This window comes from Mustela nigripes, chromosome 1 (assembly GCF_022355385.1).
Source record: "Mustela nigripes isolate SB6536 chromosome 1, MUSNIG.SB6536, whole genome shotgun sequence".
In the NCBI taxonomy this organism is placed as follows: domain Eukaryota; kingdom Metazoa; phylum Chordata; class Mammalia; order Carnivora; family Mustelidae; genus Mustela; species Mustela nigripes.
The window spans coordinates 9,747,626-9,774,310 of record NC_081557.1 but is presented as its reverse complement, the minus strand read 5'-3'; the positions used below and the strand labels follow the sequence as shown (position 1 = coordinate 9,774,310).

The window sequence follows — 26,685 nt, the reverse complement described above, 5'->3', positions numbered from 1 at the left end:
ATTAGGGACTGTCTGGTCTCTAGGACTCAGTGTGGAAGATAGTATCCAGCAGTGCTCAGAATGGGTCCCCTGGGAGTGCCCCGGCCCCCTGGGGTCTCAGCCCCAGGCTGTTGCCTCTGAGACAAAATTTTGAGAGTGAAAAAAACAGAGCTGTTGGTTCCTCTGAGTCCTCAAAACCTGTCTTCGCTCTTTCCCATCATTACCCAGAAGTTCAAATCCCCAGGAATGTCTAGTCCAGACTGGGATGATCCGGGCCTGGAGCTGCCCATGCTGGCCAAGGGCCCTTCTCCAGACAGAACCCCACCCCCACCCTCCCCCACAAATCTCTCTCACTTCAGGCGGTGTCTGGCAGGGACGACCGGGTTGAGGCCCCCCAACCCCTCCACTTACTCCCTCTCCTCTTTTTCTCTTGGCAGGAGAACTCATCCTAGGCAGCACTTTCTTCTTCTTTTTTATTTTTATTTTTTTAATTTTATTTATTTGACAGAGAGAGAGAGATCACAAGTAGGCAGAGAGGCAGTCAGAGAGAAGGGGGGAAGCAGGCTCCCTGCTCAGCAGAGAGAGATCCCAGGACGCTGAGATCATGACCTGAGCAGAAGGCACAGGCTTAACCTACTGAGCCACCCAAGTGCCCTGGCAGCACTTTCTTCTAAGGCGGAGTCAGCTGCCCCTTCCTGGAGGCGGGGCATGGCTGGGGGCCTGGCTGGGTGGGCTGTCCCCAGTTCAAGCAGGGCCTGCCTCTGTTCCTTCCACAGCACAGAGAAACTTCCCTTCCGGCTGCCATGATCAGTCTGCAGGTCCAGGATGCTGCAGGACTGTGGGGGACAGGAGCCAGGGCAGGACTTGGGTCAGGATGGGGGAGGGGGGCAGTGACAGGAAACCCAGGCAGGGTCCAGGAGACCCTGGGCGGCTCTAAGGGAAGCCAATCCCATCAGCCTGCTTCTCAGGGAGGGGGTTGGCCAGGCTGATCTGGAAAAAGCCAGCTGGAGATTAAGGAAGTTATTAATGTTTGGAAATGGGATCTGGGCTGTCGGGGTGTCACATCACTATCACTGCTGCTGAGGGGACAGGCGGGCAAGGAAGGCCCAGGAACTGTGCAAGGGGCATATGAAATCCCCTCCCGGAAAGCACAGAGGCAGCCCAGACAGAAAGCTCCCAGCTCCCCCCATGGGGGGCGGTGGGGGAGGAATTGAGGCAGGGTTGGGGCACTGGGCAGCTGGGGGGTGGGGTCGGGAGAAAGTCACATAGACCATCTGTGGCTGGGACCCCCAGGGGACTTCCCTGGCTGGAGGCTGGGAGAACAGGCTGGGTCAGGGGAGGTGCCTCCCATACTGGCAGGTCCCCCACCAGCTATGAAAGCTGTCATCTTTGAACACTGGTCCCCAAGTGAGTGGAGTAGGGGAGAGGCCTTCACCACAACACACAAACACGCACGTGCACACACACACACGCTGCACACACACACTGCAGCGCTCACCAGGAGAGATCGGGACAGTCGCTATCAGCTCACTCAGGTGGAGATCTGATAGGATGCAGCACGCCCCACCAGGCAGGGATGAACTCACACACGCACTGCACCAGGCCCCTCAGAGTGGCCCACTCAGCACACAGACCCCCACTCAAGGTCACCGGCACTGCCTGCTCACACACCTTCCTCACCCTTCAAATGCGGACTTGCACACAGACAGCGGAACAGACCCTACACGGAGTGGAAGCGCGGGCCAGCGTGGGGGGGGGGGGGACGTCTGCGCCTGCGCGCTCAGCCCCTCCCCTGGCCTTGGAGCACATGGCCAAGTCCCCTCCTCCACCGTCCCTGAAATTCCAGAGACGATGCAGACACCAGGGATCCAGGAACAATGCGGGATGGCCAGCCTGGGGCACCTGCACAGCATGCCCAGAGTGGGCTAGGGCCTGGTTACCAGTACACTCACACTCGGGACACACGGGGCCGAGCTGGCCTTCTTCATGGTTTCTCCCCAGGGGAAGAAGCCCTGGAAACCGAGCGTCCCAGGATGGAAGCCGTGTTCCCCATTCCTGAGTCTGCCTTTCCTGAAGGAGACATGCTGGGCTCTGGGCCTCTAGGGTCCTTCTCAGAGCTCTCTGACCCTTATCTTCTGTAGGATTGGGGCTTGAAGCCCCTGGCTACATGGTCCCCAGGGCCATGACCCTCCCTGTTCATCCTTAAGGCCCGTCTGTCTCAGGCAGGTAGAGAATGCAGGTCTCAGACGGGGCGCCTGGCCCCCACTCCCTCAGTTCTCAATCTAGGGGCTAGAGGTGTCTGTCAGAAACGCTTTTGCACCTAATCCCAGGGAAGGCCCGACATCTGGGACACCTCTGGGTCCACCTTTGGGGGGTGCCCCGTGCTTGCTTTGGCAGCACATATACCACTTTTGGGGGTGCCCCACTGCAGTCCCCAAAGTCCCCCACTGCACTTCTGGGCTGGGGCAGCAGGACTGAGGGTGGGGGGTTGGGGAGGAAGCAGGGTGGTGGTCTAGCCTTGTAGCCCGCCCAGGGCCCCTTTGGGGAGCTGTGGGCTGCATGCGGGTGGGGTAGAGGCTCAGCCAGGCTTCTCCTCCCGGGCCTTCCGGTGATGAATATCCCTCCTGATGGTCTCGTTACTTATTGATGGCCTAATCCTGCTCGTTAATTCCCCAGCCCTCGTTAAAAATGAAAAGAAGCCGTTTGTGCTTGTACAAACCCCAAGAACCAGGATGGATGTACCGGCGCTGGGGGTGGGGCGGGGCGGGCGGCGCCTCCTCATTGGTCAGGAGACCCCGCTCAGCCACGCCCAGCCCTGGGCTAGGGAGAACAGCGGGGGGCGGGCAGGGGGAGCCAGGCACTGGGGTGGGAGGGGGCCCCCGGTTCTCAGGCGGTTCTCAGGCCCCGCTTACTGTTCTTTCTGGGGGAGGGGGCGGAGCGTGTGTGCCTATAGTGGAGAGTGTGCGAATGCCTGAGAGACGTCTGGAGAGTGTGCGAATGCCTGAGAGACGTCTGTCCTCAGCTGTGTCCCTAGGTGTGTGGTTCTTGGTGTACACACGACACATGGGCCCAGAACCCAGGCAAATGCACTGCGTGCATGCGTGTCAATTCCTGCGGAAATGGGCCCGACTACGTGAGCAGGTGGGTCAAGAGCCCATGAGAGGGTTCAGGAGCCAGGGACTGTGGGGGGCGGGATGTAGGGCCCCGCCCCGCCCCCCAGGGCCCTCAGGAGCCTCACCAGTTTGCGCTGACACCAGTGGCAGAGGCCGCAGAGGACGACAGTGACGCTAAGGCTGACGGTGATGATGGCAGAGACCAGCAGGACATCGCGGGTGGGTGCCCCTGGGGAGGACATACACAGGTCAGACCCTCATTGGTCAGCGCCGCCCACCCTCCCTCAGCCCCGAGCCCCCCCACCTCCAGAGCAACTACCCTACCCTACCAGCTGGCCCCCACACTGGGAGCTCTGAGCCTTAAGTTCCACTCCCAGCTACACTTGCTGGCTGACCTTGGGAAGTTCCTTTCTTTCTCTGTGGCTCGGTTTCCTCATCTGTAAAATGGGGGAATTGTGCAGGTTGAAGTTCCTCCCGCACCCTCCCTGCATGGACTCCCTCAAAGGGAGATGCCGAGGGTGCCCTCCGCCCAGCCAGGCCTCAGTGCTCACTTCTACTCCCCCTAAAAAAGCCACTGCCTCTGCACAGCCTTCCTGCTCGGCCCCCTCCCACACTCTGAGCCACGACTCCAGCCCCATTTCCCCAAAGGGCACGTCATCTGAGGACATCTGTCCCATGGGCACTAACAGACCATCAGAAGTGTCTGGCCCAACCTGGATGGTGAGCGACATGTGTAGTCCAAAAGGGAATTTCTGGAATCCTCTGACCAGCCCTTACCCCCTGCAGCTCAGCTTTCCTTGGACAGGAAGACCACCCAAGTGGTCCCCTGTAGGCCCTGCCCTCCTACCCCTTAGCTCCCTGAGCTTGCCTCTCTTGCTCCCCCAACCTGGTTTAGCTTTAGCCGGTGGGGGGGGGGGGGCGGAAGGGAGTGGGGGGCACCAGAAGCTTCCATTCCAAGAGCTCAGGGGTCTTATATTTCAGAAGTGGCTATGTTAACAGACCTGGCCCAGGACACAAGCCCCAGGTTCCATGCAAATCCCACCCCTTGCTCGCTGTGGCTTTGGAGAAGTCACATAACCACTCAGTTTTCACCCATGCAAATGCGGATTAAACCTCCTCCCAGTCTTCTCACAGGTGGTTGCAAGTATGAGCCCAAAGCAAATGCAAGGCAGGCAAAATTGTGGGGGAGTGAGTCGAACGAGAGCAGCAGAGATCACACGTGCACTGTAAATACGTATGCACTAGGGTACGTCCTGAAGGCAAGTAGACGCTGTTTATTTACAGAGGAGCCTGCGTGGGTTTTTCGGTGCCAGCGAGGGCGGTAATTAAGAGCTGACGGTATCTGTCTGGTCCTGGTTCCTGCGGTTTTAGCTTCTGGGCTCCCGGTCTCCATTGCTTGGCTACGGGGGCATCGCGGTGAAGGGCCCGGCCGTTCATCCAGCTCTCAGGGCCTTTGGGGTTCCCTCTTACCAGCACTCTAGTGCCCTGGGTGGTCCGTTCACCCCCTGCTCTCCCTCAAGTCCTGCTTGGGCACCACCTCTCCCTTCCCGACTTCCTGAGCCTCCTAGCTGTGGGAAAAGGCCACCTTTACCAGGTCCCCTCCAGTCCACCTGCCAGGTCAACCAAGCTTCTTTCTGTCCCGAGTCTGCAGCCTCCCCACCCTGCCCCAGCCTTGCCCCCAGCTCACTGTCAACCTCAGAGCCCATGGCACCCAGGAGCTCTGGCCTGGACAACTAGCAGAGGCCAAGGTCCTGGTCCTGCCCTTTTCTCTCTGGGGTGGAGGAACACAGCTCGTCCTCATCGGCCAAATGGGAGACTTCTATCTTTAATCACCAGGCTTCTGAGGGTGGTGGGGAGCAGAACAATGGGAGAGAGTGATGGCCATAACACCGCAGGTCATGCCACTGGTGCCCCAAGACTCGAGTCTGTGGTAAAGAGAGGCGTGAACGTACCTTCCAGGAAGGGGACCTGTGCCTTTTCCAGTTGTCTCTGCAGGAACTGCCCCTGCCCCCTTGGAAGAGTCTGGGAGGAGGGAGCTATGCGGGCCGGAAAAGCAGGTGACCTCACACCTTCCTCTGCTGAACTTTTTTTTTTTTAAGATTTTATTTATTTATTTGACAGAGATAGAGATCACAAGTAGGCAGAGAGGCAGGCAGAGAGAGAGAAGTAGGCTCCCCGCTGAGCGGAGAGGCAGATGCGGGGCTCATTCCCAGGACCCTGAGATCATGACCTGAGCTGAAGGCAGAGGCTTAACCCAAAGGCAGAGGCTTAACCCACTGAGCCACCCAGGTGCCCCTGAACTCACTTTTAAATAAAATAAATTCTGTTTTTGGTCTGAGCTTTCTTCAAGCACTATCTGCTAAGAATCTAGCATGAGGCATGCAGGACAGGAAAGAGGCAAGATTTCAGGGGATTATCTCTTAGTATGTTAGTGCCCCAGAGCCAGTGAGGGGCAGAACACCCAGCTCAGGCCTCCAGACTCCAAAATAACCAGGAAAAGCCCAAAGGGTGAGTGCAGTTTCTGCCTCTTTGTAGCCGACTGGCCTTGGACAAGTGTCTTAAGCACTCAGTGCCTTCCAGTAGAGACAACAGGGCACCTACCCCAGGGGGTTACTGTTGGCACTTGATAGATACACATTATAATTACAGCTGGCAGTGTTCGTTTCCTCTCAGCCGTAAACAGAGGGCTCTGGGAGCACAAATGAAGAAATGCCTGCTGGACTAGAGGGCTATCTGGGAAGGCTTCCCTGAGGAGGTGGTATTTGGTGTGGTCTGGCGGATGGCTATGCGGTGAGGGTGAGATGATCCAGGGACAGGGAAGAGCAAGAGCAAAGGCAAGAAGAGGGAGTAGGGGTGTGGGGGAGGGTCAAGCGCATTGTCCAAGGAGTTGGTCTAAGTTAGTGGGTGTGAAGTGGAGGAGGACCGGCTGGGAAGGGAGTGGGGCCCGATGGGGAAGGGGTTTGTCTGTTAGGCTGAGGGGCTCGCTGTGGGAGCCATGGAAGGTTTTTGAGCCGGGAAGGGTCAGGACCAGAGTGGGTATGAGCAGGTTCTTGATCTGGTAGCTGTGGGGCCGTGGTAGGAGGCCGTGCTCTGGCTGGGTTCCTCTGGCCCCCCACACCCTTTCCACGTACCTCCCCTTCCACACACATCTTGGCCATGGGGGGATTCTCCAAGGAGCTCTACCTCCTATCTTGACCAAAAAAGTCTTTCTCAAAACTGCTGTAGGGAGGGGACCCCTGACAATAAAGCCTGTCAACCCCAGAAGCCAGAGGACACGCTGAGAAGAGCCGCCAGAGACCCAGGGAGTGCCCATCCAAAACAAGTAGCCTTCTGTGGGCAGGCAGCATGAGCACTGGGCTAGGAGTCTAGGAGAACCAGGTGGAGGCCCTGTTCTGGCCCCTAAACAGCTATGGGGCCGTGAGCAAGGTGCCCAGCCTCTCGGATGTCCGCACCTTCACCTGTGGGAAAGCTGACCTCTCCTCTGGCAATAAGTCAGGTGTTCTAGATGCTCCCCACGACATAACAACTCAGTCCTCCCAACAGCAATGGAAGCAAGAGGCACTATGATTGTCCCCAAGACACAAGGGGGGGTCAAGAACCTTGTCCAAGGTCATTCGGGTAGGAGGTAGCGGAGCCAGTGTTCAAACCTAGGCCATCCGGCTCAAAGTCGGCTCTCTTTGCTTTGTGTGCTCTCTGGAACTGTTAGGGTTCCCGGACTTTGTCAGGGGCTACAGATGTCCCGGACTTTGTCAGAGGCTACAGGATGCCGAGATGAGGCTGTGGTCTCTCAAGCCCTCTTCCAAAAAGCAGCAACATTTCCCTGTTTCACATCTTGGGCATCTAAGGGGACTTGAAACCCTGTATGGGGACTTGAAAGTTCCATTTGAAGAAGGAGGTGTGCTGCTAAGGCAAGTTGTACCCGTAATGGGGGCCCCCAGGATCCTCTGCTGTCATCTCACAGGCAAGGAGTCCGACCCTTCCCCCTGCCCCCACTACTGCCCAACCACAGCCCTCGAAGCTGGGGTGAAACACACGCTTGTCACTGCAAATTGCACTGATGCGATGACCGAAAGTGACACGGTGTCCTCAGCCAGCAAGCGCTGTTATCATCAAGGGGGTGCAGGTGTGTGTTCTTGCCTGCCAGCCGGAGTGACCCCATTCCCAGAGCACGGATCACTAAGTTTGGGGCTAGAAGGGACCTCTGCTGTCATGGAGTCTGGCCCCAGCAACACACGAACCCTCTGGGCAGCCCTATCAGGGACAAGAAGCTGCTTCTGGCAGGCACTCCACCGCCAGGCGGGGTTAGGGAGGGTTGCTGGGCCCCGTGCTGAGCGGAGTCTGTCTCCCTAGAACTCCCCCACCCCACCCCCCGTCCCCCTGGCTCCCAAGCTTGCCCTCCAGAGCTACTGAGAGCACGTGGCTCCTTCTGCCACATGACAGGCCTCTAAATCCTTGCCGACAGCACTCATGTCCCCTTCCAGTCTTCTCCAGGCACAACCGCCCTGGCCTTTCTAACCCGTCCTCCGATGACATACATGGTTTCAAGTCCCCTTAGTGTCAGCATATTAACATCGGAGGAAAGAAAATATTGCAGCCCTCGTCAGACTCTGACAGGGCCGGGTTCCACAACCTCTCCTTGAGTGGAGGAGACATCCTGGGTCCCGGGGGCGAGACATGGACAAGGGCAGACGGGTGACACTGGGGAGCTGTGGGTGGTGGGGGCAGCTGGGAGTGGGGAAAGCCGGGCCTCCTGGGTCTGATCCCAGGGCTGTCCGGGGACTGAGGCACAAGCTTGGGCACATGGCTGCCCCCAACCCCCGCCCAGGCCTGTGTGGGCACTTGGGCAACTTGAGCTTGGGGTCAACCATGATCTGGTGGGGTACCCATGCTCCAGACCACACCCCCAGCGCAGCGGCTCTCGGGGTAAAGTCTGTGTATTTGGGGAGGCACCCCGCCTCCGAGGGTGCACGACAGGCTTGAGCTCACACCCTTGTCCCCTCTAGAATGTCTGCTCCTTGAGGGTGGGGCTTGCCCTCTGTTCCCCACTGTCTCCCCTGCACCAAGGAGGGGCCAGGCATTCAGCAGGTGCTTGACAAAAGCTTGCTGAAAGAATGAGTGAGCAGGAACCCCAGGCCTCTAGGAATAATGATACTAATAGAGGCCACCATGTATTAAGTGCCCACTGTGTACCAGACTCCACGGTCTATGAAAGTAAGGGCTTTACTGTTTTGCTCCTTCTGGATATTCTGCAACAGGCTGACATATGGGAGGTGCTCAGTAAATACTGTTAAAATTTCAGTGCTTGCATGTTATCCCACTTGTCACCCAAACAAGATGGGAGGGAAGAGATGGGAGAGGCCACAGTGACAGAGTTTGAGCCTATCTTCTACACACATACACACACACACGCACACGCGCACACACACACACACACACACACACACACACGAGGACCCCTTTCAATCTCTCCCCATGCCATCTTTGTCTGACAATTCCTGATTTTTCTAGACCCTGATAAAAAACACCTCCTCCAAGAAGCCTTCCATAAGATCCCCAGTGGGAATGAATTTCTCCTGCCTAGGAGCTCCTATCACACAGAGCCTGCACCCTCCTTTTAGGGTACAGTGATGAAATGTCAGGGCTCTGGAACAGACTCTCTGGGTTCAAATTCTGGCTCTTCCTCTTCCAAGACATGTGACCTAAGTTTTGTGTGCCTCTATGTCCCCATCTGTAAATGGGGGCCAATCATAGTACAGGTCTCCTAGGAGAGTTGTGAGGTTTAAAGAAATGAGCACATATGATGTACTCTGCACAGTGCCTGATGCAAAATAAGTAGGCAATATATGCTCGTTGTTATCACGGTATTACCACGTTTGCTCTGTAGTGGAGACATCTGGGGCACAGAGCCAGCGCACAGTGAGCGCTGAATAAAATACTGAACTAGATACTCATCTAGTTCTTTCCCACCAGACAGCACAGGCCAGGGGGCCTGTCTTGCCCAGTTCGGTGCACCCGGATCTGTGCCCCGGGGCTTGACCAAGACCAAGAGCATCAGTGAATGCCCGCAGCGGCGAGGAGTGGGGAGGGCTGGGGCGAGGAGGCGTGGGGGCGCCCACAGCTGGAAGCCAGGCTGGGCTTCAGGTGTGAACCACAGACCTGAGCCCGTCCCTTGCCAGGCTCTGCCCCCACTCCCAACTCCTTCTCATCTCCTCAGCAAGCCATAATTTATGGATGAACAGAATCAAACAGGACGGCTGGCTGCTGGGATGCCCTGGGGAGCTGCTGGAGAGGGAATGGACTTCTGAGGGCATGCTCACCAGCTGCCTGGCGGGGGGGTGTGGGATGGGGGGAGAAAGGCAGGGACGGGGAGGAGGTACACACATACACAGGTCACAGACATGAACACCCATGGCTTGTACACACGCGTGCCTACACCACAGAGACTCGCTCTTGGCACAGACAACCAGGCGGCCCACACTCCACACATGTGCACGCAGGTGCACACACACACACACACGCGCGTGCGCACACACACACAGAGCCCCAGAGACCCACCCCGTACACAGACATTCATGCTCACTCACACACATGATACACACACTGTGCACAGATACCCATGTCCACACCAACACACGCACACACACAAGCCTTGGAGGCTCACGGTGCGCATGGACACCACACTCACACTCACACACACAAATGCGCACACGGCCACGGCCACGAGTAGATGCCCAGCCCACTCCATCATCCACGAGGTCTAGTTGTTCACGCACATCCTCTGGCGTGGACCCCTCTCCCAGGATCTGTTATTCCTCTACTCAAATTCTGTCTGTCCTTCTGAGGCAGAGCAGTGGGACAAGAAGTAGACCTGGGGGCAGGTGGCCCGGATTCAAGTCACATCTCCACCCCTGGCCTGCGACCCCAGGGAAGGCCCATTCTGGGCCTCAGCGGTTCACCTTCAAGCGATGGAAACCACCCCTAACGTCCCCTGCTGGGGTTCTAGCAGATACCATGATCATCCCCATTTCGCAGAGAAGAGACAGGCACGGCGGATTAGGGACACGAGCCTGCCCTTTCCCTCTGAGAGGAAGGATGTACCAGCCCTCCCCTGTGGGCTCTACTGCGCAGTCCAGCCATGCCTCACTTTCCTTCCGCCTTCAAGAAGGCCAACCTCTTTCCCACTTCGGCACAAGCGCTTCCCTCTGCCTGGAATACGTTCCTTCTATCTCCTACTGTTACTATCCCAAGACGAGATGGTCTTCAATTCCCTCCCACATTCCTTTCTGCCTCCCCCGTAACTATGGCAATTCATCATTGTGGGTTAATAATTAGTACTTTCTGTCTTTTCCCCTGATGGGAACCCCTCGATCACCCATCTCTGTAGCCCCAGGTCTGGTACCCAGGAGAGCTGGATAAATAAGTGCTGAACAGGTGCTTGAAGTTATTCAAGGCCCCCAGGTAGGCCTGCCTCTTCCAGGAAGCCCTTCCTGATGACAAATGCTCACAAAAGTCTCTTCATTCCCCAAGTTTGAATTAACTGACCTTCTGTCCAGCACCCTTTTCTTGGGGGTAGGCCTGTCCCCCAAGCAGAGTCAATGGGGTAAGATCATGTCTCCCCATCTCTTGGGCTCCCCCACAGCCCACAGCCCGCCGCCTGCAGCCCAGGATGCAAGACTGACGTGCTGGACAGGGGCTGGACACGCTGGAAATCTGTGCACACAGACTTTCCTCCCGGAATTTGCCTGCTCTTGTACTCCCAGCTGGTGACACGCACACTCTCCAGATCCAGGCCTTCCAAAGTTGTCCCATCACCACCACACCCTCCAAACCTAGACCGCTTCCCTCTTTTGGGATCCCTGGATCGCAGGCCCTTGTTCTCCCTACCAAATACGTCTCATTATAGTAAGTAATGTACGCTAAACACGGAATCATGTTCCCATCTTTAGCTCCCCTCTGGGGGTAAACAGGCTCATACTTGTTTCACAAAGAAAGAAACTGAGGCTCAGAAGGGTTAAATACTTGCCCACGGGCACCGAGCAGAAGAGAGGTAAAGCCAGGATTGCACCTGGAGTCTGTAAACCTCAAACCTTACAGCTCTCTCTCTCTTGTCCTATCCAAGGAGAGCTCAGCCTTGAGCCAAGTCACTCTGAGGACAGCCAAGAGAAGAAAGAAATAGAGGGAACACAAAAGAAAAGGCAGTCAGGAGGAGGAAGTTCTCCCAAGATTTTACCAATGAGAGCCACGCCCGAGTTACCCCAAGAGCTTCACAGGCTCCTGTCACACACCCTTCCCAGACATCTTTCCTTCCTGCACTGGCCCAGCCCTCAGCCTCAGTAAAGCACCAGCATTAGAGGCTCAGTCCACCTAAAGGTCCCTGAACGGGCTGGGGAGCTGGGCCCCTGGGGTTAGACAAGGGTGAGCAGGAAGCACAGACAAATGGGGGAGCCCAGGATTTGCCCAGGGCTCTGTCTCTGGTACCGTCTAGGGCACAGCCACTATTCCGGAGATAAAGCAGAATGATGTTGGGGGTGGTTGGGGCTACGTCTGCCAGCGCCTTCCCGTCCTAATCCTGCCTCCTCCCACCTGATTCTGCACTACTTACGACACATCAGGCCCCAGCGCCTCCCCCCTCCATCCTTTGGCGGCTGCGTGATGACGTTCAAGATGGAAAGCAGCAAAAGCTAGAGTCACAGGTTTCCAAAGGAAGCGCCCCTCCACGTGTGTGCTGAGCAGATGGAAATGGGGGGGGGGGGAGGTGGGAGGGTATTTACAAGTGCAGAGCCTACCAGCCCTAGGGCTCTATGGGCATGGGAAAGGGAGACATTTTCAGTACCTATCCCTCCTTCCTTCACACACACAGAGCCAGAAAAAGGCAGAACTGGGGAGAAAGCAACAGAAAACCAATGAGCAAAACTCTGAACTTTACACAGCCAGGCAAAGCTCTGGGCCTCCTGACATGCTGAATTTTCTGCCCTCTCTCTCCCGTCTAAAACTCCTCCTCCAAGCTACCCACCTTGGGAAACAGAAAATAAGATGGGCAGGTAGAAGGAAAAGGAGGGGGAAAGAGAGCCTGGCATTCATTTCCCAGGAAAGCTGGGCCTCTTCCTTAGCCCTGTGACCCCTGGACAGTCTGCCTGAGTGTCCTTCAGAAAGCCAAGGAGACACCCACAACCCTCAGGCTTCACCTGGGGCGGGCGGGCCCAAGGCCGGTGAAAGAGGAGGCCCGAGGGGAATTGTTTTGGAAAGTTACAAGTAGCTGAAAATAGGGGCTTAGCATGAGCAAGCCTCCTCAACCTTGACTGTAATAAAAACAGATAATGCGTGAGTGAGCTAGGGAGGGAGCGCTGGCAGGGGCCGCAGAGGCCGGCTGGATGCAGACGGTTTAGAATTCAGAGGAGATGCCAAGTGAGTAAACAGCAAATGAAGGATTGTTCGGTTGGGCCAGGAGCCGTTCCAGCAAGAAATTGGACGGGGACATGTCAGGATCCACCAGCACGTCAACTCCTCATCAGGGGAGCAGGGCCTGCTGAGCTACAAAGGCCTCATCCACAAGTTCTCCGTGCCTTTTCTACCTTGGCTCTCTTCTCCAGCAGAGAGCATGGCCTTGGTAATAACAGCTCACGTTTGTTCAGTGCCGAGGAGTTTACAAAGTACTCCTGAGTTTACCTAGGGTTTCACATCTCCTGCCATATTTAATGGTGATGGGGTATCTTCTACCTCTCCTTCACCACAGCCACCCCCACCTCCCACAGTTCCTGACCTAGGGAAGCCTGGTACATCTGGCTTCAGTTTTCAGCCTCGGAAGATGGGGGAGGGGGGTTGAGACCATCTGCAACTCTAGAGAGCTGGTGAGTCTGGAAGTCATGAGGGTCAAAGCCACTCAAGATGAAGGGGATCAGGTGCCAGCTCTGAGTTAGCTGGGAATCAACTGCCCTCCCCAACCATGCTGATCCCAAAGCCGATAAGCCACCTGGATACCCCTGAAAATGCTCATGTCCATCAGAACAGCGGGAGTTCAGGAAGGGAGGAGCTCAGGTGGAGGGCTTCTCCACCAGGATTGTGGAGCAGGGGCAGGATCAGGGATGTGTGATGATTAAGTGCGGGCCTTGACCACTGGTTACTATGAATAATGCATCGTTGTGCCTTGGCCTAAGTCAGCATCTTATTGTTATTAATAATACACAGCTGCAAAGAAGCTGAGGTTGGAATGGTGTGCTCTATTTTATTCGAGGATCTCAGAGCACTTAAGAATTCCTCATGCTGATGACTCAACTCTAGCTCCCCAAGTCACAGGCTTCCTTATAGGCCAGGGCACCTGTCCTGCCCAACACCCTCCCACCTGATGCTTGGAGCCACGAAAAAGCCTCAGGGGCTAGGAATCTTCCATCTTGAGATTCAGATTTTTTGATTGGTGTTTTGGTGGGAGAAAGGGTACAGTTAATCTTTGGCAGCTCAAGGGGTCTCTCTGGGATAGAATAGAATGTGAAGCTTCTCCCAGGGATATTTAGGAAGGAGGGAGAGAACTACTGGAAATCCAGTGTGGAGAAATATTTGGAGAGAGACTACTGGGGATCTGAATGCTGTTCTGCCACCCACTGTGTCATTGTGGGTGTGTGGCCTTAGGGAACTAACTATACTCTCTGGTCCTAAGTCCCCTTGGGATGAGTGACTGAGATTCCGTCTGGGAGGTGCTATACTACCATATTCTGGGGGTATCATTTGCGCCACAAATACTAGGAAGGAGCAGCCTGGAGCGCTGTCCTGGGATCTGTCCACGGTTCTGAAACAGGGTGCAGGAGCTCCTGTCCTTGGTGCTGAAATTCGTTTCAGTCCTGGGACTGCTCCCTCCTCTACAGCACTCTCTGCATCACCCCTAAGGAGCAGGATGCAAAGGACTGGAGCTGTTTGCAGCACTAAAGCACAGTGATCCCACTTTCCTCTGTCAGTTGCTCCCTGATCAGCCACGAGCTGAAGCCACGGCGGCGACCAGGCAACTTTGAGAGCTCCCTTTCCCCGTGAGGTCCTCAGATGTTGAGGACCCAGTCAGCACTCGGACTCAGGACAGAAAAAGCCTCCCGGCTAATGTAAATGCCGCCTCCCATTCCCTCAAGTAGAGCCCGCCGAACCGCCTCCTGGCGGCTGGTGCGGGTACTGCGCTTAGAGCAGAAACACAGAAGGTCCCCCCGCGGTGGCGGGTGGCGCCGGGCGGGTGGGGAAGGAGTGGCATAAGGTCCGCCGTCACCGCCCCCTCACCCATCCCAGGAAAATATGGCGCTCCGAGCTTGCAGCGCCGCCCAATAACTCGCACGTTCCAGGCAGTCCGGCTGCCCTGAGGCCGTCTTGAAACACCGTGCTCCCAGCTTCACAGTGAAGACTCAACCCAGTAGTCAACCCAGGCCAAGTGAAAAACTTCTTGCTGCCCCTAACACAACTTTTCTTGGGTGAGTCCTACCACAATGAACACAAAGGCTTGTAATTAGCCTCTCTGAGGGCAAAGGCTCCCTACCTCACATCCATCCAGATAAGAAACTTGCCCACAGCGGCGCCTGGGTGGCTCTGTTGTTAATCGTTTGCCTTCGGCTCAGGTCTTGATCCCAGAGTCCTGGAATTGAGCCCCACATCTGGCTCTCTGTTGAGCAGGGAGCCTGCTTCTCCCTCTCCCACTCCTTCTGCTTGTGTTCTCTCTCTCACTGCCTCGGTGTCAAATAAATATATATATATTTTAAAGTAAGAAACTTGCCCATAGCCCCTCTCTAGGAAAAAGTGGGAGTCAGGGGAGAAAGCCACAGTTTCTGCCCACTCCTGTCCGCTACTCCACAGGTGGGGGCTCTTTGAAAAGCAGATCTGCTTGGTGTTTCTAGGGACGGCTTCATATTAGCCTCACTGGGTGTGGAAATTCCCCTCTTTCCAAAAACAAACATCAAAGCAAATAAAACCACCTGGAGACGATGCCCCAAATCACAGCCCTCTGGATCCAGGTAGGGAGTAAAGATAACAGTCTTTATGGTAGATAAAGATAATATAGTTTATTGAGCACTTACTATAGGCCAAGAGCTGCTAAGAGCTCTGTAAACATTTTCTCATTGAAAACTACAACCCCTCCCCCAAGAAGAAGCATGAGGGTCAGCCTTCTACAGATGAGGAAAGGGGTCCAGAGAGGTGAGGTGGCCACGCAGGGTGGTGTAGCTGGCATGTGCTGAGACTGGTGCTGGACACCACATCTGTCTGCCCTTCATTTTGCAGCTCACCATCCTTCCATGTTCTGGAAGCCTCGCTGCCCCACTCCTGCACATCCTCATATCTCATCTGAGAGTATACTGGAGGAACAGAGTGACACCTCACACTCCCACAGCACTTACAGCCTGCAAAGTGCTTTCATAGCCATTGTCCGAGTCAACCCTCATGATACGGAGGCATTCTTCCAATGGGACAAGAGAGAAAGCTAAGGCACAGAGAAGTAAGACGCTTGCCCCAAGCCACACAGTGAGTAGTGGAACCAAAATTCAGATGAAGACGGTGGTACTCCCAACCCAGTGCTCTCTCTGTGCTTCCATAAGGCTGGGGTCCTGGAGGTAAGCCAGGGAGGTGGGGGGGGGATCCAGGGGCTTCCTGAGACCCTGACCTGGGCTGCTTCCCTCCTCCTGGTCCCCAGGGGCCATCAGTTGGCTCAGCTCTACCTTGGAGTCTCAGAGTCTCATTCTAAATGAAATTTTTTTCCAGGCAATTACTTCCAACTAATTAGGAGGCAAGGCTGCCAGTCCCTGGGCCCTGGGCTGACCCCCTTTATCAACTCACACGGGTGGGGGATTGTTGAGGTACCGAACAGCAGCACCAGCCAGAGAAACTGCCTGGCTCGGCCCCATCAACCCCATCATCTGAAGGAGGCAGGGAAACTCTGAGGGCGAGGGAACTGGTGGAGGAGTAAAGAGCACCAAGGACCTGGAAGGCTGGAGGTGGAGCTGGGGACACTGGGGAGGAAAGGACCCTGAAGTGGGAGCGGGCCAGAGGATAGGAAACGAAGGAGTCTAGACATGCCCATGCAGAGGAGGACAGAGACCTGAGCTCTAGAGCAGCAGGGGGAACCAGGAAGATCCAGAGAAACAGGGACATTTGTTCCACGTTGTAAGGAGGAAAGAGAAGGAATCTCAGGAAGCAGAGAGACAGAGGAGGGGGAAGAGGCCTCCCATCTGTGGAAGGAGAGGAAGGAAGAAGGCACCCTGGAAAATGGTCAAGATTACGGAAGTGGAAGAAGCAGAGAGAGGGAGATACTGGGAGACTCCAAGAAGGGGAAGGAGAGAGTAAGGACAGGGAGGAAGGAGGACTGCTGAAGGAAAGCCCTGGGGAGGAGGGGGGCGTGGGGGAGGATGGCCGCAGTGGCAGCTCCCAGGGTCCCAAGGAGGGCTCTCTCTAGTCATTGTCCTTGAACCTCCCCCAATGTCAGCGCCCCAGCCAGTCGGGCCCGCACGCCCTCCTACGCAGCCACAGGTGCGGGCCAGCATGATGGCAAGCCACCCGTCAGCACAGGCCCCAGATGCTCCACTCGTCCTGGACAGCCAGCTGACCTCCCTTCCTATCAACCTGCCACCGCCTCCAGTGGCCTGAGCCAGGGACTCTCTGGGGTCACACAGCAACATGACCAGGCGGCTCTGGGACTATGGGGTCCAGCCTCTCTACCTGAAAGAGGGAGAACCAAGGACCCGGAGGAAATGGTGCTTGTCCAAGTTCCTATACCGGGTGGGTGATGAGGCCAGATGTAGAAGGTTCAGGGTCTAAGTCCCACTGGTGGGTCCTGTTCCTTCCTGGGCGAAGCCAATAACAGGAGACAAAGACGGGTCTTCGTTGTCAGCAAGCCTGTCCCTGATCGGTCTAGGGAAGTAAGGGCAGCCAGAGGCTGAAGGAGAAACAAAGGAAGAGACTGCTTCTGGAGCGCTGAGCGGGAGGACTCTGCATGCGCTCTAACTGCAGCTAACATAATTGAGCATTTACTAGATACCATGTTCCAGACACTGCGTGCACGATCTCATTTAGTCCTCATGAGAGCCCTACAATGTATGTATTACTGGAATTCCACTATAAGGAAGAAACTGAGACTCAGGAGAGTCGAGTCATTGGCCAAGTCCACAGGCCAGTCAGTGGCATGTTACTAATTCAGTGCACTGACCGCTCCCTGGAGGACCCATCCACCGGCGTTATCTGAAGATGCTCAGATCCCCAAGTTCCCATGACCAACCCCTGGCAGAATTCAGGCCCCGATGCCAGTGGGGTTGCAGTCCCAGCACATTCTTGGGGTCCAAAGTGGGGGCACAATCAGGAAGTGCTGCATTGGAACAAGCCCCATCTTCAGACAGTGGAGCCTGGTTTCTAGTCCTGGCTCTGCCACTAACTTACTGTGTGACTTTGGGCAGGTCATGTGCCCTCTCTGGACTCGGTGCTCCCACCTGTGCCACTGAAGTGGCGAACCAGATGGGAAGAGCTAATGTACCCATGCTGCCGACACGGCGACAGTCTCGGTTCCGGCCAGTTCATATACGTCAGCTCCTCGAATCCCCCCAGCGGTGCCCTGAAGTGGGTGCCATTATCACCTCCCCTTTATGGATGGGGAAATGAAGCAATGAGAGGTCAGCTTGCCCAAGGTCACATGACTAATTGATACATGCCAGAACTGGGATATGAACCCCATTGCTTAAAAAAAATTTTTTTTTTAAATTTGTATTTATTTATTTTAAATCACCTCTACACCCAATGTGGGCTTGAACTCATGACCCTGAGCTGGAGAGCGGCATGTTCCAGCAGCTGAGCCAGTCAGGTGCCCCGGGAACCCCATGACTTTCGATCCAGAGCCCATGCTCTGGCTGCCACTCTGCATTCCGTCCTTCATGAGTCCCTTAGGTGCCCTGGGGAGCCCCTCCCATGTCCCTCTGCATGGGCACCTGTGCCATCACGCTTCCACGCGGGAAGCAACCGTGACCATCACGGGGCTGCGTGATGCACTGTGTGTCGGCTGATACCGCTATGCCCACTCCCGCGCTTCCGTCTGCAACAGCCACACTCGCTCCGTCCTGCAGCTCCGCGAGCTTCCTGGCGCCCGGAAGAGGCCAGCTCCAGCGGGGCCACATGCACACACACACACGGGTCCTCTTTTCTGGGCACCAGCAGACTCGCGGGGGGCCCTGTGCCAAGCGTCAGCACACGGCCACGTGGCAGTGACGTGGGCCACCACACCCCTTCTCCTCGGCCCCGCTCTAGTGCCTGGGTGGCTCACACATCACATTGCACACCTGCCAGCACCCCCATCCACGCTGCCTTTCCTCACGCCTCTCCCCTCACAGAAGCAGGCCCCTTCTCCAGGAAGGAAGCAGGCACACGCCCAGCCTGGCTCCCACGGCCTGAAGATGCCAGCCAACTCAGGGGCGGGGAGGGAGAAAGAGCCACCGCCCAGAGGATCCGAAGGGCCTGGGCTCCGCGGTTCCCGTCTGACACTAAGCCCTCCCTTGGTCTGAGGGTCGGGGCTCTCGAGACCCAGAAATGGGGTCAGATGGGGGCATTGAGGGAATCGCTGCCCATCACGTCTGAGTAGGACCGTGGAGCTGTGAGGGTGTCTCTGGCCAAGTTAGCCCGGCACCCCCCTCAGCACCCCATCCTGGTCCCTGCTCTCTCCTCCCCCTGCCCAAGCATCTCAGAGTTCTGGGTATTTTTAGGCCTCAGCTGACAGGCTGTGAAACCGCTTCCTTCGCACCTCCCCAACCAGGCGGGGGCTGGAGAGGGAGGAACGGGGTGGGGGGGGGCCACACACAGCCGATTCATGAGGCTCCTCCAGGGCTGGCAGGTGCCAAGCAGGGAGTGAGGGGTGCCTCCCTTTCCTTTCAGAGCCTCCCCTTGACTGAGAGGAACCTTCCACTGAGTCTGCGGAGAGGGAGAGGAGTCAGGGTGGGAAGGAAGCTCCACCCACTCCGGGGACCTGAGAACAAAGGCTTCAGGGGATGCCTCCAGCACTACAGAGGCAGTGGGGACACCCTCTGAGTCCAGCTCTGCAGCCAGGACCAATTCCCAGCACTTCCTTCCAAGTGATGGGCCGAGAGACAGGCTGGCTGGGGTCCCAGTGGGATTAGAGAGGCACCAGGCTCCACAGCCGTTGAGCCCGGTGGTTAGGACCCAGGTTTTGGAGTCAGGCTGCCTTGTAATCTCATCCCGGCTCTGCTGAGTGACCTGGTGAGACAGTCCACCTCTCTGGGCCTTGGGCTCCTCACCTGTACGACAGTGGGGGCAGTGTCTCTCTCGTCGGGCTGCCATGAAGGTGAGATGGAATGTCAAACGTGAAGGACAAGGTGATCCGTTGACCCGCCAGGCCCTGCTGGGAGAGCCTCCCCTGCCACCTTTCCTGACCCGCCCTTCCCTCCTCACCATTATGTTCTTCAGTGCCCATCTGACCCAAATCCCCAGGGAAACGAATCCCCAGTCAAGGTAGGCGGGCCAGGTAGACCGTCATGGACTCCCTGCTGCCAGTGCACACCCACACCACATGTGCACATGGGCCCAGATCCCAACACGTCTGTGTGCTGCTGTCGCCTGAGGGGGCGAGGGCGTTTGCCCTGGGACAAGCCCCGAGGGAAGTGGGATGATGTACCCAAGCCCTTTAGGGAATGGGCCTCCGTGCCGGGGGCCGTGGGGTTGGAGAGGAAGGTGCCTGCCCAGTTGCTTCGCAGACAGGCTGGCTCTGGTGGGGGCCCCCCAGGGCCTGGCCTTGATGACCATGGTGTGGGGTGGGTGTAGAGTCGACCCCCAGGAGGATAGATTGTGTACACCGGGCCCTGGGTCAGCCTACCTGGGTGGGTGCTGTCTCTGATACCCCATGTCCCAGGGTAAACCCCCGGGGAGTGTCCATCTGACCTTTCTTCACCTGGTGCCTCCCTGACTGCCCATTACCTGGCCCAAGCTTGCCAAGGGCAGGGCCCCAGGCCAGCGGAGCTCTGCAGATGCCACGGTGTGGTGCCTCAGACTCAGCCCTGCACAGGGAAGAGACCCAGGAAGGGCGGGGCAAAGGTGGGGACACATGCGTTAACCTGGGACTCCAGCTCCATGGACCTGCCTCCCTCTGGGCTTCCTACCCTCCACACCACTGCAAAGTTCAACTTCTTTATAGAGATCTGCTTCAAAGTTACCCATGGCAATCCATGGTCCTAATTAAAAAAAAAAAAAATACAGTCTTCCTGTTTCAGAATGCCAAGACCTTCAGAATCTGTCCTAACCCACCTTCCCCAAGCCTCAGCTCTTGCTACTGGCCCTCCCTCCTAGCCCCTTCAGGCCCCCATGGCTGCTTCCACGGAACAAGAAACTGCTTCTGGGCCATGGCACGCGCTGTCCCCTCCACACCGAACACGTCACCCCTGCTCGTCCCGTGGGAAGCTCTTCTGCTTCCTTCAGAACCCAAGGCCCTGGACTCCAAGCTCACGCTCCTGGGTGGGCTGGTGTTTGCTGGAACTCCCAGCCGACTTCTAACTGCAAGCTCCCCCTTCCCAGGTTGGTCGGAGGATGGAAGAGCTAATGTGTGCCAGGTGCCATCCGAAGCATAGGGGTCGCTCAACACATGTTTGCTATCCCGAAGGTAACCGACTGACACCGCCTCAGTGAAGCCCTCCCTGACTCCTCCTCCACCACCACGGCTGAAGCAGGCGCGTCCTCCTTGGAACTCCGGGAATGCTCATACCAGCCATCAATCACTTGGTGCAGGACAGTGTTGACAACAGCTGTCGTTGCCTGTGTGTTTACTATGTGCTGGGCTCTTAGCTAAGGCTGTTTCCGGCCTTACCCCGCCTCATCCTCCAAGCCTGTGAAATAAGAACCATGATCAAACCCATTTTGCAGAGAAAGAAACCGAGGCCAGAAGAGTGGAGCGACTTGCTTTTGGGACAGAGCAGCCAGGGTCTCTGCTGAGGTTCAAACATACAGCTGGCTGTTTGACCCCAGAGACCTAGCTTAAGTAAGCTGCCCCCTGTGCCACATATGTGAAGCGCTTAGGACATCCTGAGTGCTCCCCAAGCAATCACCTGACATGATTAAGGCACTCATGTCATCAAGGGAGGCCACAGGGTGTGTTGGGTGCCCTGAGAGGGGCTTCCTGAGGCTGGTCCCCCTAAAGAGCCTGAAACCCCCATTCCTGGAGACAGACGGTCAGGGCTGGGAAGGGCCCTCGAGCTGTTTGGGGTGGGTCAGGACGGTCAGGAGGCGCGCAGGACCTGGCAAACCAGGGGTACCAGAGTGAGCCAACGTGCCAGGAGGCTGGAGCGGGCCCAGGTTGAACAAGGGGGAGGAGGCCTGCCGTGTGCCGGCGGAGCTGGCCACCGCTCTCCGGCCCCGCTGACACCACCCGTGGTAATGAGACGGATCCAATTTGTACCCAGGGCCCCGCCGGGAGCAGCTGCCGCTGCAGGGTTTGAAGTAATTTAATTGGACACATTAGCCGCAGAACTGTCCTCTCTGCTCCCCTCACGCAGGGCCTCATGCGGGCACCCCTTGTGGCCACCCACACCCCACGCCACCCGGGCCTGGCTGGGGGGGGGCAGGGTGCACCGTTCACCAACCAGCACCTTGAGATCCCCACCTGCTAGGGCTGACCCCCCCCCACCCAACCCTGTCCCACCCCGCCCTGGCAATCGTGTTCTCTCATTACAGGGGCTCCTGAGGGCTCTAGAGCTGGCTGGGTTCTGTAGGTGCCCCCTGAGGCTGGGGCTCAGACCTGTCCCTCCTGTCTCCTCTGCTAGGCAGAACGGGTCACCCCCTGCAGCAGGCTGCCAAGAGTCCCCTGCTTCTTGCACGCTGAGAAGGGCATCAAAGGGGCAGGGCCACTTCCAAGATGGGGGTGGGGGTGGGCCTCCTTTCGGGGCTTCGGGGGAGGGGTGCACACACGCACACGAAATCACAGTACGTGCACACAAACACACGCACGCTGACAGACCCACATGCTGTCTCAGAGATGCCCGGATCTGCACACACCAAAGCTCCCAGGGCCCTCCGTCCACACCTGCATACGCCCATGCAGCCAGGTGAGGCCCTCGCTGCTCCCAGCAGATGGAAGCCTCAGAGGCCGCCAGGCGGCAGGTGGGAGGGTGTGGCGGGGTGGGGGGTGCGGGCAGGCAGGGCCCCTGGAGGGCATCTGCCTGGACTGACTGGGGATTGGGCCAGGAGAGGCGCCTCCCCGCTGCTTCCCATCACCGCTCTGCGCACCTTAACGCACCTAACTACAAATACACTCATTACTGCTGTTTACAGCTGGCACTTAGATCAGCGAGCACGGCTCAGCTGCCACCCACCGTCATATAGGGCAGGGGCAGGGGCAGGGGCATGGAGCTCCCCCACCGCCCCCCGCTGTGCCCTCACCAGTTACTGTTTCTGTGCATTCAGTGACAAGGATACATCAGTTCCCCCAAGATCCCAGCTCCTGATTCAAGTCAGCTCCCCGCCCAGTCCGGCGCCCCCCACCCCCAGGAGACACACCTCCTCCAATGGGTTTCCCGGAGGAAGCTACCGAGCCCCCTTGGAGCAGGACCAACGTGTCGGCCCACTCCCAAACCAACTGGGTCCAGAATTCCAGGCGCAGGCTCTGGGCACTGTCCAGCCCCTTCCACAGGTCCCACGCCGCTGTCTGCCAACTCCGTTCCACCCCCTGGGGAACGCTGCTGGGTGAGACCAAAGCCCTGCCCTCCAGACACAAGCTGGACAGGGCCCAGCCGGGCTGCCCCTACTGCCTGGAAGGTCAGGCACATTCATGGCTACCAAACTGGCACAACCCTCCTGGCACCTCCGGCCGGGGTTCCCTTTGCAAGGCAGGCGGGCACCCGGGCCGAGGCTGGCACCAGCCCGCTCCGGCACCTGGCCAGACCAGTGACCGCCACGACAGCGCTGACCTCACCAGCCTCACAGGCCACCTGCCGGGCACTGCCCACGGAGCTGCTCCTGCCCCCCCCCCTCTCGCGCCCCCCCGGGACGCACTGGGACCTCTGAGGAGACTGTCATAGAGACTCCCCTTCCAGCCGTGAGTCCCTGGCTCAGGACTTGGCCTCCCACCGGCCCCACATGGCCCCCCTCACTGCCGTTCACAGCCTTGCTCCCCTGGGGGAAGCAGTTATTGAAAACGGTCCATCAGATTCAATAAGTATTCAAAGTCCCTCAGAGGATAGAAGGTGGGCGGGGAGTGGGAGTGGGAGGACAGGAGGGGGGTGAGAGGGAAGGAACCACCCACTCCTCCCCTGCCTTTCCCTCGAGGCCTCCTGCGACAGCTGGCCTGGGCGGGGGTGAGAGGGGAGAGTCCTTCGCTGCTAGGCTATGTTGCCTTCAATGCCCCTTGGGTTCTAAGCTTGGGGCGAGCCAAGGGCCCAGCTTCCTGGGGCCTGAAACCCACCTGTTCCCTTGCCTTCCAGCTGTCCCTCACCTGTCAACTGCTGGCCTACATGTTCCCACCCCAATCCCACCAGCTCTAGCCTCTCTTCCCCCACCAGGAGGAGCTTCGAGACTATCTCCCTCCCCATTGTTCCCCAGTTCTCAAGCACCCAGCTGGCTGGTCACTGCTCTCACAAAGCCACCAAAGAACATGACCCAAGGCCTCGGAGGGGTCGTGTCTCCACAGGAGCACGCAGCATGGGGCCAAACGCACAGAAGCCCTCCCCCCCACCCAGGAGTTCAGCCCCCCCCCCCGCCCCCGCCCCAACCCCGTCCTGTTCAAGGCCTGTTGGCAGATAGCTGGCTCTTCAGCCCTAGACTGGGACCAAAGCCCGAGATGCAAGCCAGGGAGGTCTGAGCCTGTGCAGATGGGGTGGGGGGGTAGAGAAGTGGGTGGAGGGGTAGATGGGGTAGGGGGAGAGTTTGATGGTGAATCAACCCGTCAGACAGTCAGGCCTCATGGACCTTCCCACACCTCAGTCCTTGTCCCTAATCCTGGTGGCCCTTTCAGCCCTACCCCTTCACTCCTGCCCCACACATCACCCAATGGCCTCTGTCCTGAACTTGTGCTCAGCAGGTGGAGGGTGAGCCTGGACAATCTCATGGATCCTTCTGCCTTGAGACAGGAGACCCACTGTGCCAAGGCCCCCTGCCCCATGCAGCGTGCGTGTCTCCTGTGCTCCCTGACAATGACCTTTCTGGCAGAGTTGCTGTAGGGGGCAGAGCCCACTAACAGGTGGGACAGATAAGACTTCCAGCCATGCTACCCCAGGGGCAAGCTCACAGAGGGTTGGGGGCAGGCAGACAGCCTCAGGACCTGACCTCTCTCCCGGGACTGCTGCGCTGGCCCCGACTTTCCCTCTCTGGCTTGCTCGCTCACTCACTGCAAGGTCACCTCTCCCTCCCTCCCTCCCTCCCTGAAGCTGTCTTGCCCGCCCACTGCAACGCTGACCCCTGCAGGCCTGCTGAGGCCCTGCCTGGCCCCGGGCCTGGGTCCAAGGGACACAGGGAGGCCTGGCCAGGCCAGCTCCAGGATGAGCATAGGAGGAGGGTTGAGGACAGAGAGAGGGCCGCCTGCCTCAGGGAGGGGACAGAGAGGAAGTTGCAGGCACCTGCTGGGTAGGTTGGACAGAGTTTGGAGTAGAAGCCAATGGGGGTGTGTGGGAGGGGGGCTGGTCTTCGTTCTTCACTGGGCTCTGGCTTTTTCCCACAGTCCCTTGCTTCAGCTGAGCTAGATCCCAGAAGTGCCTCAGAGCCCTGGGCCCAAGTGGGTAGGGAACTGTGGACAGGGTCTTAGCATCAGGCTGAACCCTGTGGAGACCAGGGTGAGTGCGCTGAGGGAGAGGGTACCTCGGGGACACTCTGGAACCAGCCTGGAACACGGAAGAGCAGGAGAACATGAGAGAGGAAAAAATTGTAAAAAGGACTGGGCCACAGGTGTCCTTGGGAATGGGATGAGGGAATCGGGACAGATAAGGTACTGGTGGGGGGGGACCAGAAGGAGGGGCCTGAATCACACAGGAATTAATTTGCATATCTCGCCCCTACCAGGTGCCAGGCAAAGGGGAGGTAGGGGAGAGAAATGGGGGACACACAGCCCCGCCTGGGGAAGTAGAGTCTGGGGGACCTGAGGGAAGCCAGGGGGGTCGGAGGGAATGCGGAGGCTGGCCTGGAGCTGTAGGGATTCTAGGAGGTGGGTGGGGATGCAGAGAGGCTTGGGCACAGAGGCCAGATTGATGAGGACTCTGGCCCCTCAGGGAGAACCCACGATCAAAAGCAGATTCTGCCTTCTCCAGCCTGTTTCTGACCCCATCCAGTCCCGTGGGAAGTGAACCCCAGGCCTTGCCTGTTCCCGGTGGGTCAGTGCTGCCCCTTCCCCTGGCACTGGTGGGCCCTGCAACCGAAACTGGGTAAGACAGGTCTCCACCACAGAGGGAGGCCTGTTTGGGGGGCGGGGAGAGAGGGAGACACCCCAGGGGCTGCCACGAAGCCAGGGGCAACACTGGGTTGCAGGCCCTTTGCCCAGAAGATGCCAAGCATGTCAAGTTGGCCTCCACGCAGAGGGCAGAGGTGCTCGGAGGACCAGTGATGTCATGGTGCCCAGGCGTGGGAGGACAGAGGAGGAAGGCAGAAGGGATGAGGGCAGGCGCCCAGGCCACCGGGCTAACAGGAAAGGGGACGCTGCCAGCCTGGCAGGGCTGGGGGGAAAGGGAGTGTCCTCACTGCATCTCCTCTTCTACCTCCTACCCTAGAGCTGGCCTCTGAACCAAGCGGTTGGTTTCTGGGAGGGTGATCCCAGCCAGAGACTGCCTCAGCCCTCGGTCCGAGAGCTGGGAGCTGGCAGCCTCGCGGAGGAAGAGGCAGGGTCAGCAACCTGGGTTCAGAGAGATGAAGGGAGGGGTGTCCGAAGGCAATGTTCCTTCAGCCATCACCTGGAGGACATTCATGGATGGCCATGAGGTTCCGGAGAGGGAGCCGGAGTCTCTCTCCCTCTTATCCCCAAGCGCTAAGTGAATGTAATGCCTGGCACCCAGTAGGTCCTCCTCAATGGACTTAGTAGGCTGCGACGATTTGATGGGGGTGGGGGCCCGACTCCCCAGGAGGCAGGGACAGGCTGAGGCTGTCCCTAGAGGGAGAACAAATGTGGGGCTGGGACAAGAGTGGACGAAGCTGGTGTCCATGGGACTGCCCTCAAAATCCTTGGGGCTCAAGGTCCCTTCTACGGAGAGCCTTAGGGCGGCCCCCTCCCCCAGCACCCCCAGCCCAGGGAGGCCAGCAGTGGTACGCCTGGAGGCTCGGCAAGTCCTCAGGCTGGGGTGCCTTGCTTCTAGCATCACAGAGAAACCCAGAAGCAGAGACCCCGCTGCCAGAACTGGCAGCCTGGGGGGTGCTGGGTCTGGGGTGGGGCACACCAGGTGGGAGCTGAGACAGCTGGGGCAGGAGCTGCAGGGGACCTGCCTACAGGTGGGCACTGTGTGAGGAGGCGTCAGGAGCCAAGGAGGAAATGGCAGAGCAATTTCCCGAGGAAGGAGGAAAAACTCCTCGGCTGGGCTTGAAGGATGGCAAGCAGACGTGGGCTCCTGGGCCACTCCCCGGCTCCTTCAGGAGAGATGCAAGGGAGCCCGCCCCTCCCCCTCCTTCCCCCGACAGGACTGGAGTG

The 26,685-nt window shown here is 57.9% G+C and overlaps 1 protein-coding gene across 7 annotated transcripts in view; it reads right to left on the bottom strand.

Annotated features, from left to right (window-relative positions):
- The window catches only part of SYT7 (synaptotagmin 7), a 59,702-nt gene that overhangs the window by 31,925 nt on the left and 1,092 nt on the right, over positions 1–26,685 (bottom strand). For all 7 annotated transcript variants that reach the window (XM_059404423.1, XM_059404429.1, XM_059404438.1 and 4 more), the window contains exon 2: positions 3,218–3,321. In XM_059404423.1, coding sequence (XP_059260406.1) covers positions 3,218–3,321 — 104 coding nt within the window. The remainder of the gene's footprint in view (positions 1–3,217; positions 3,322–26,685) is intronic.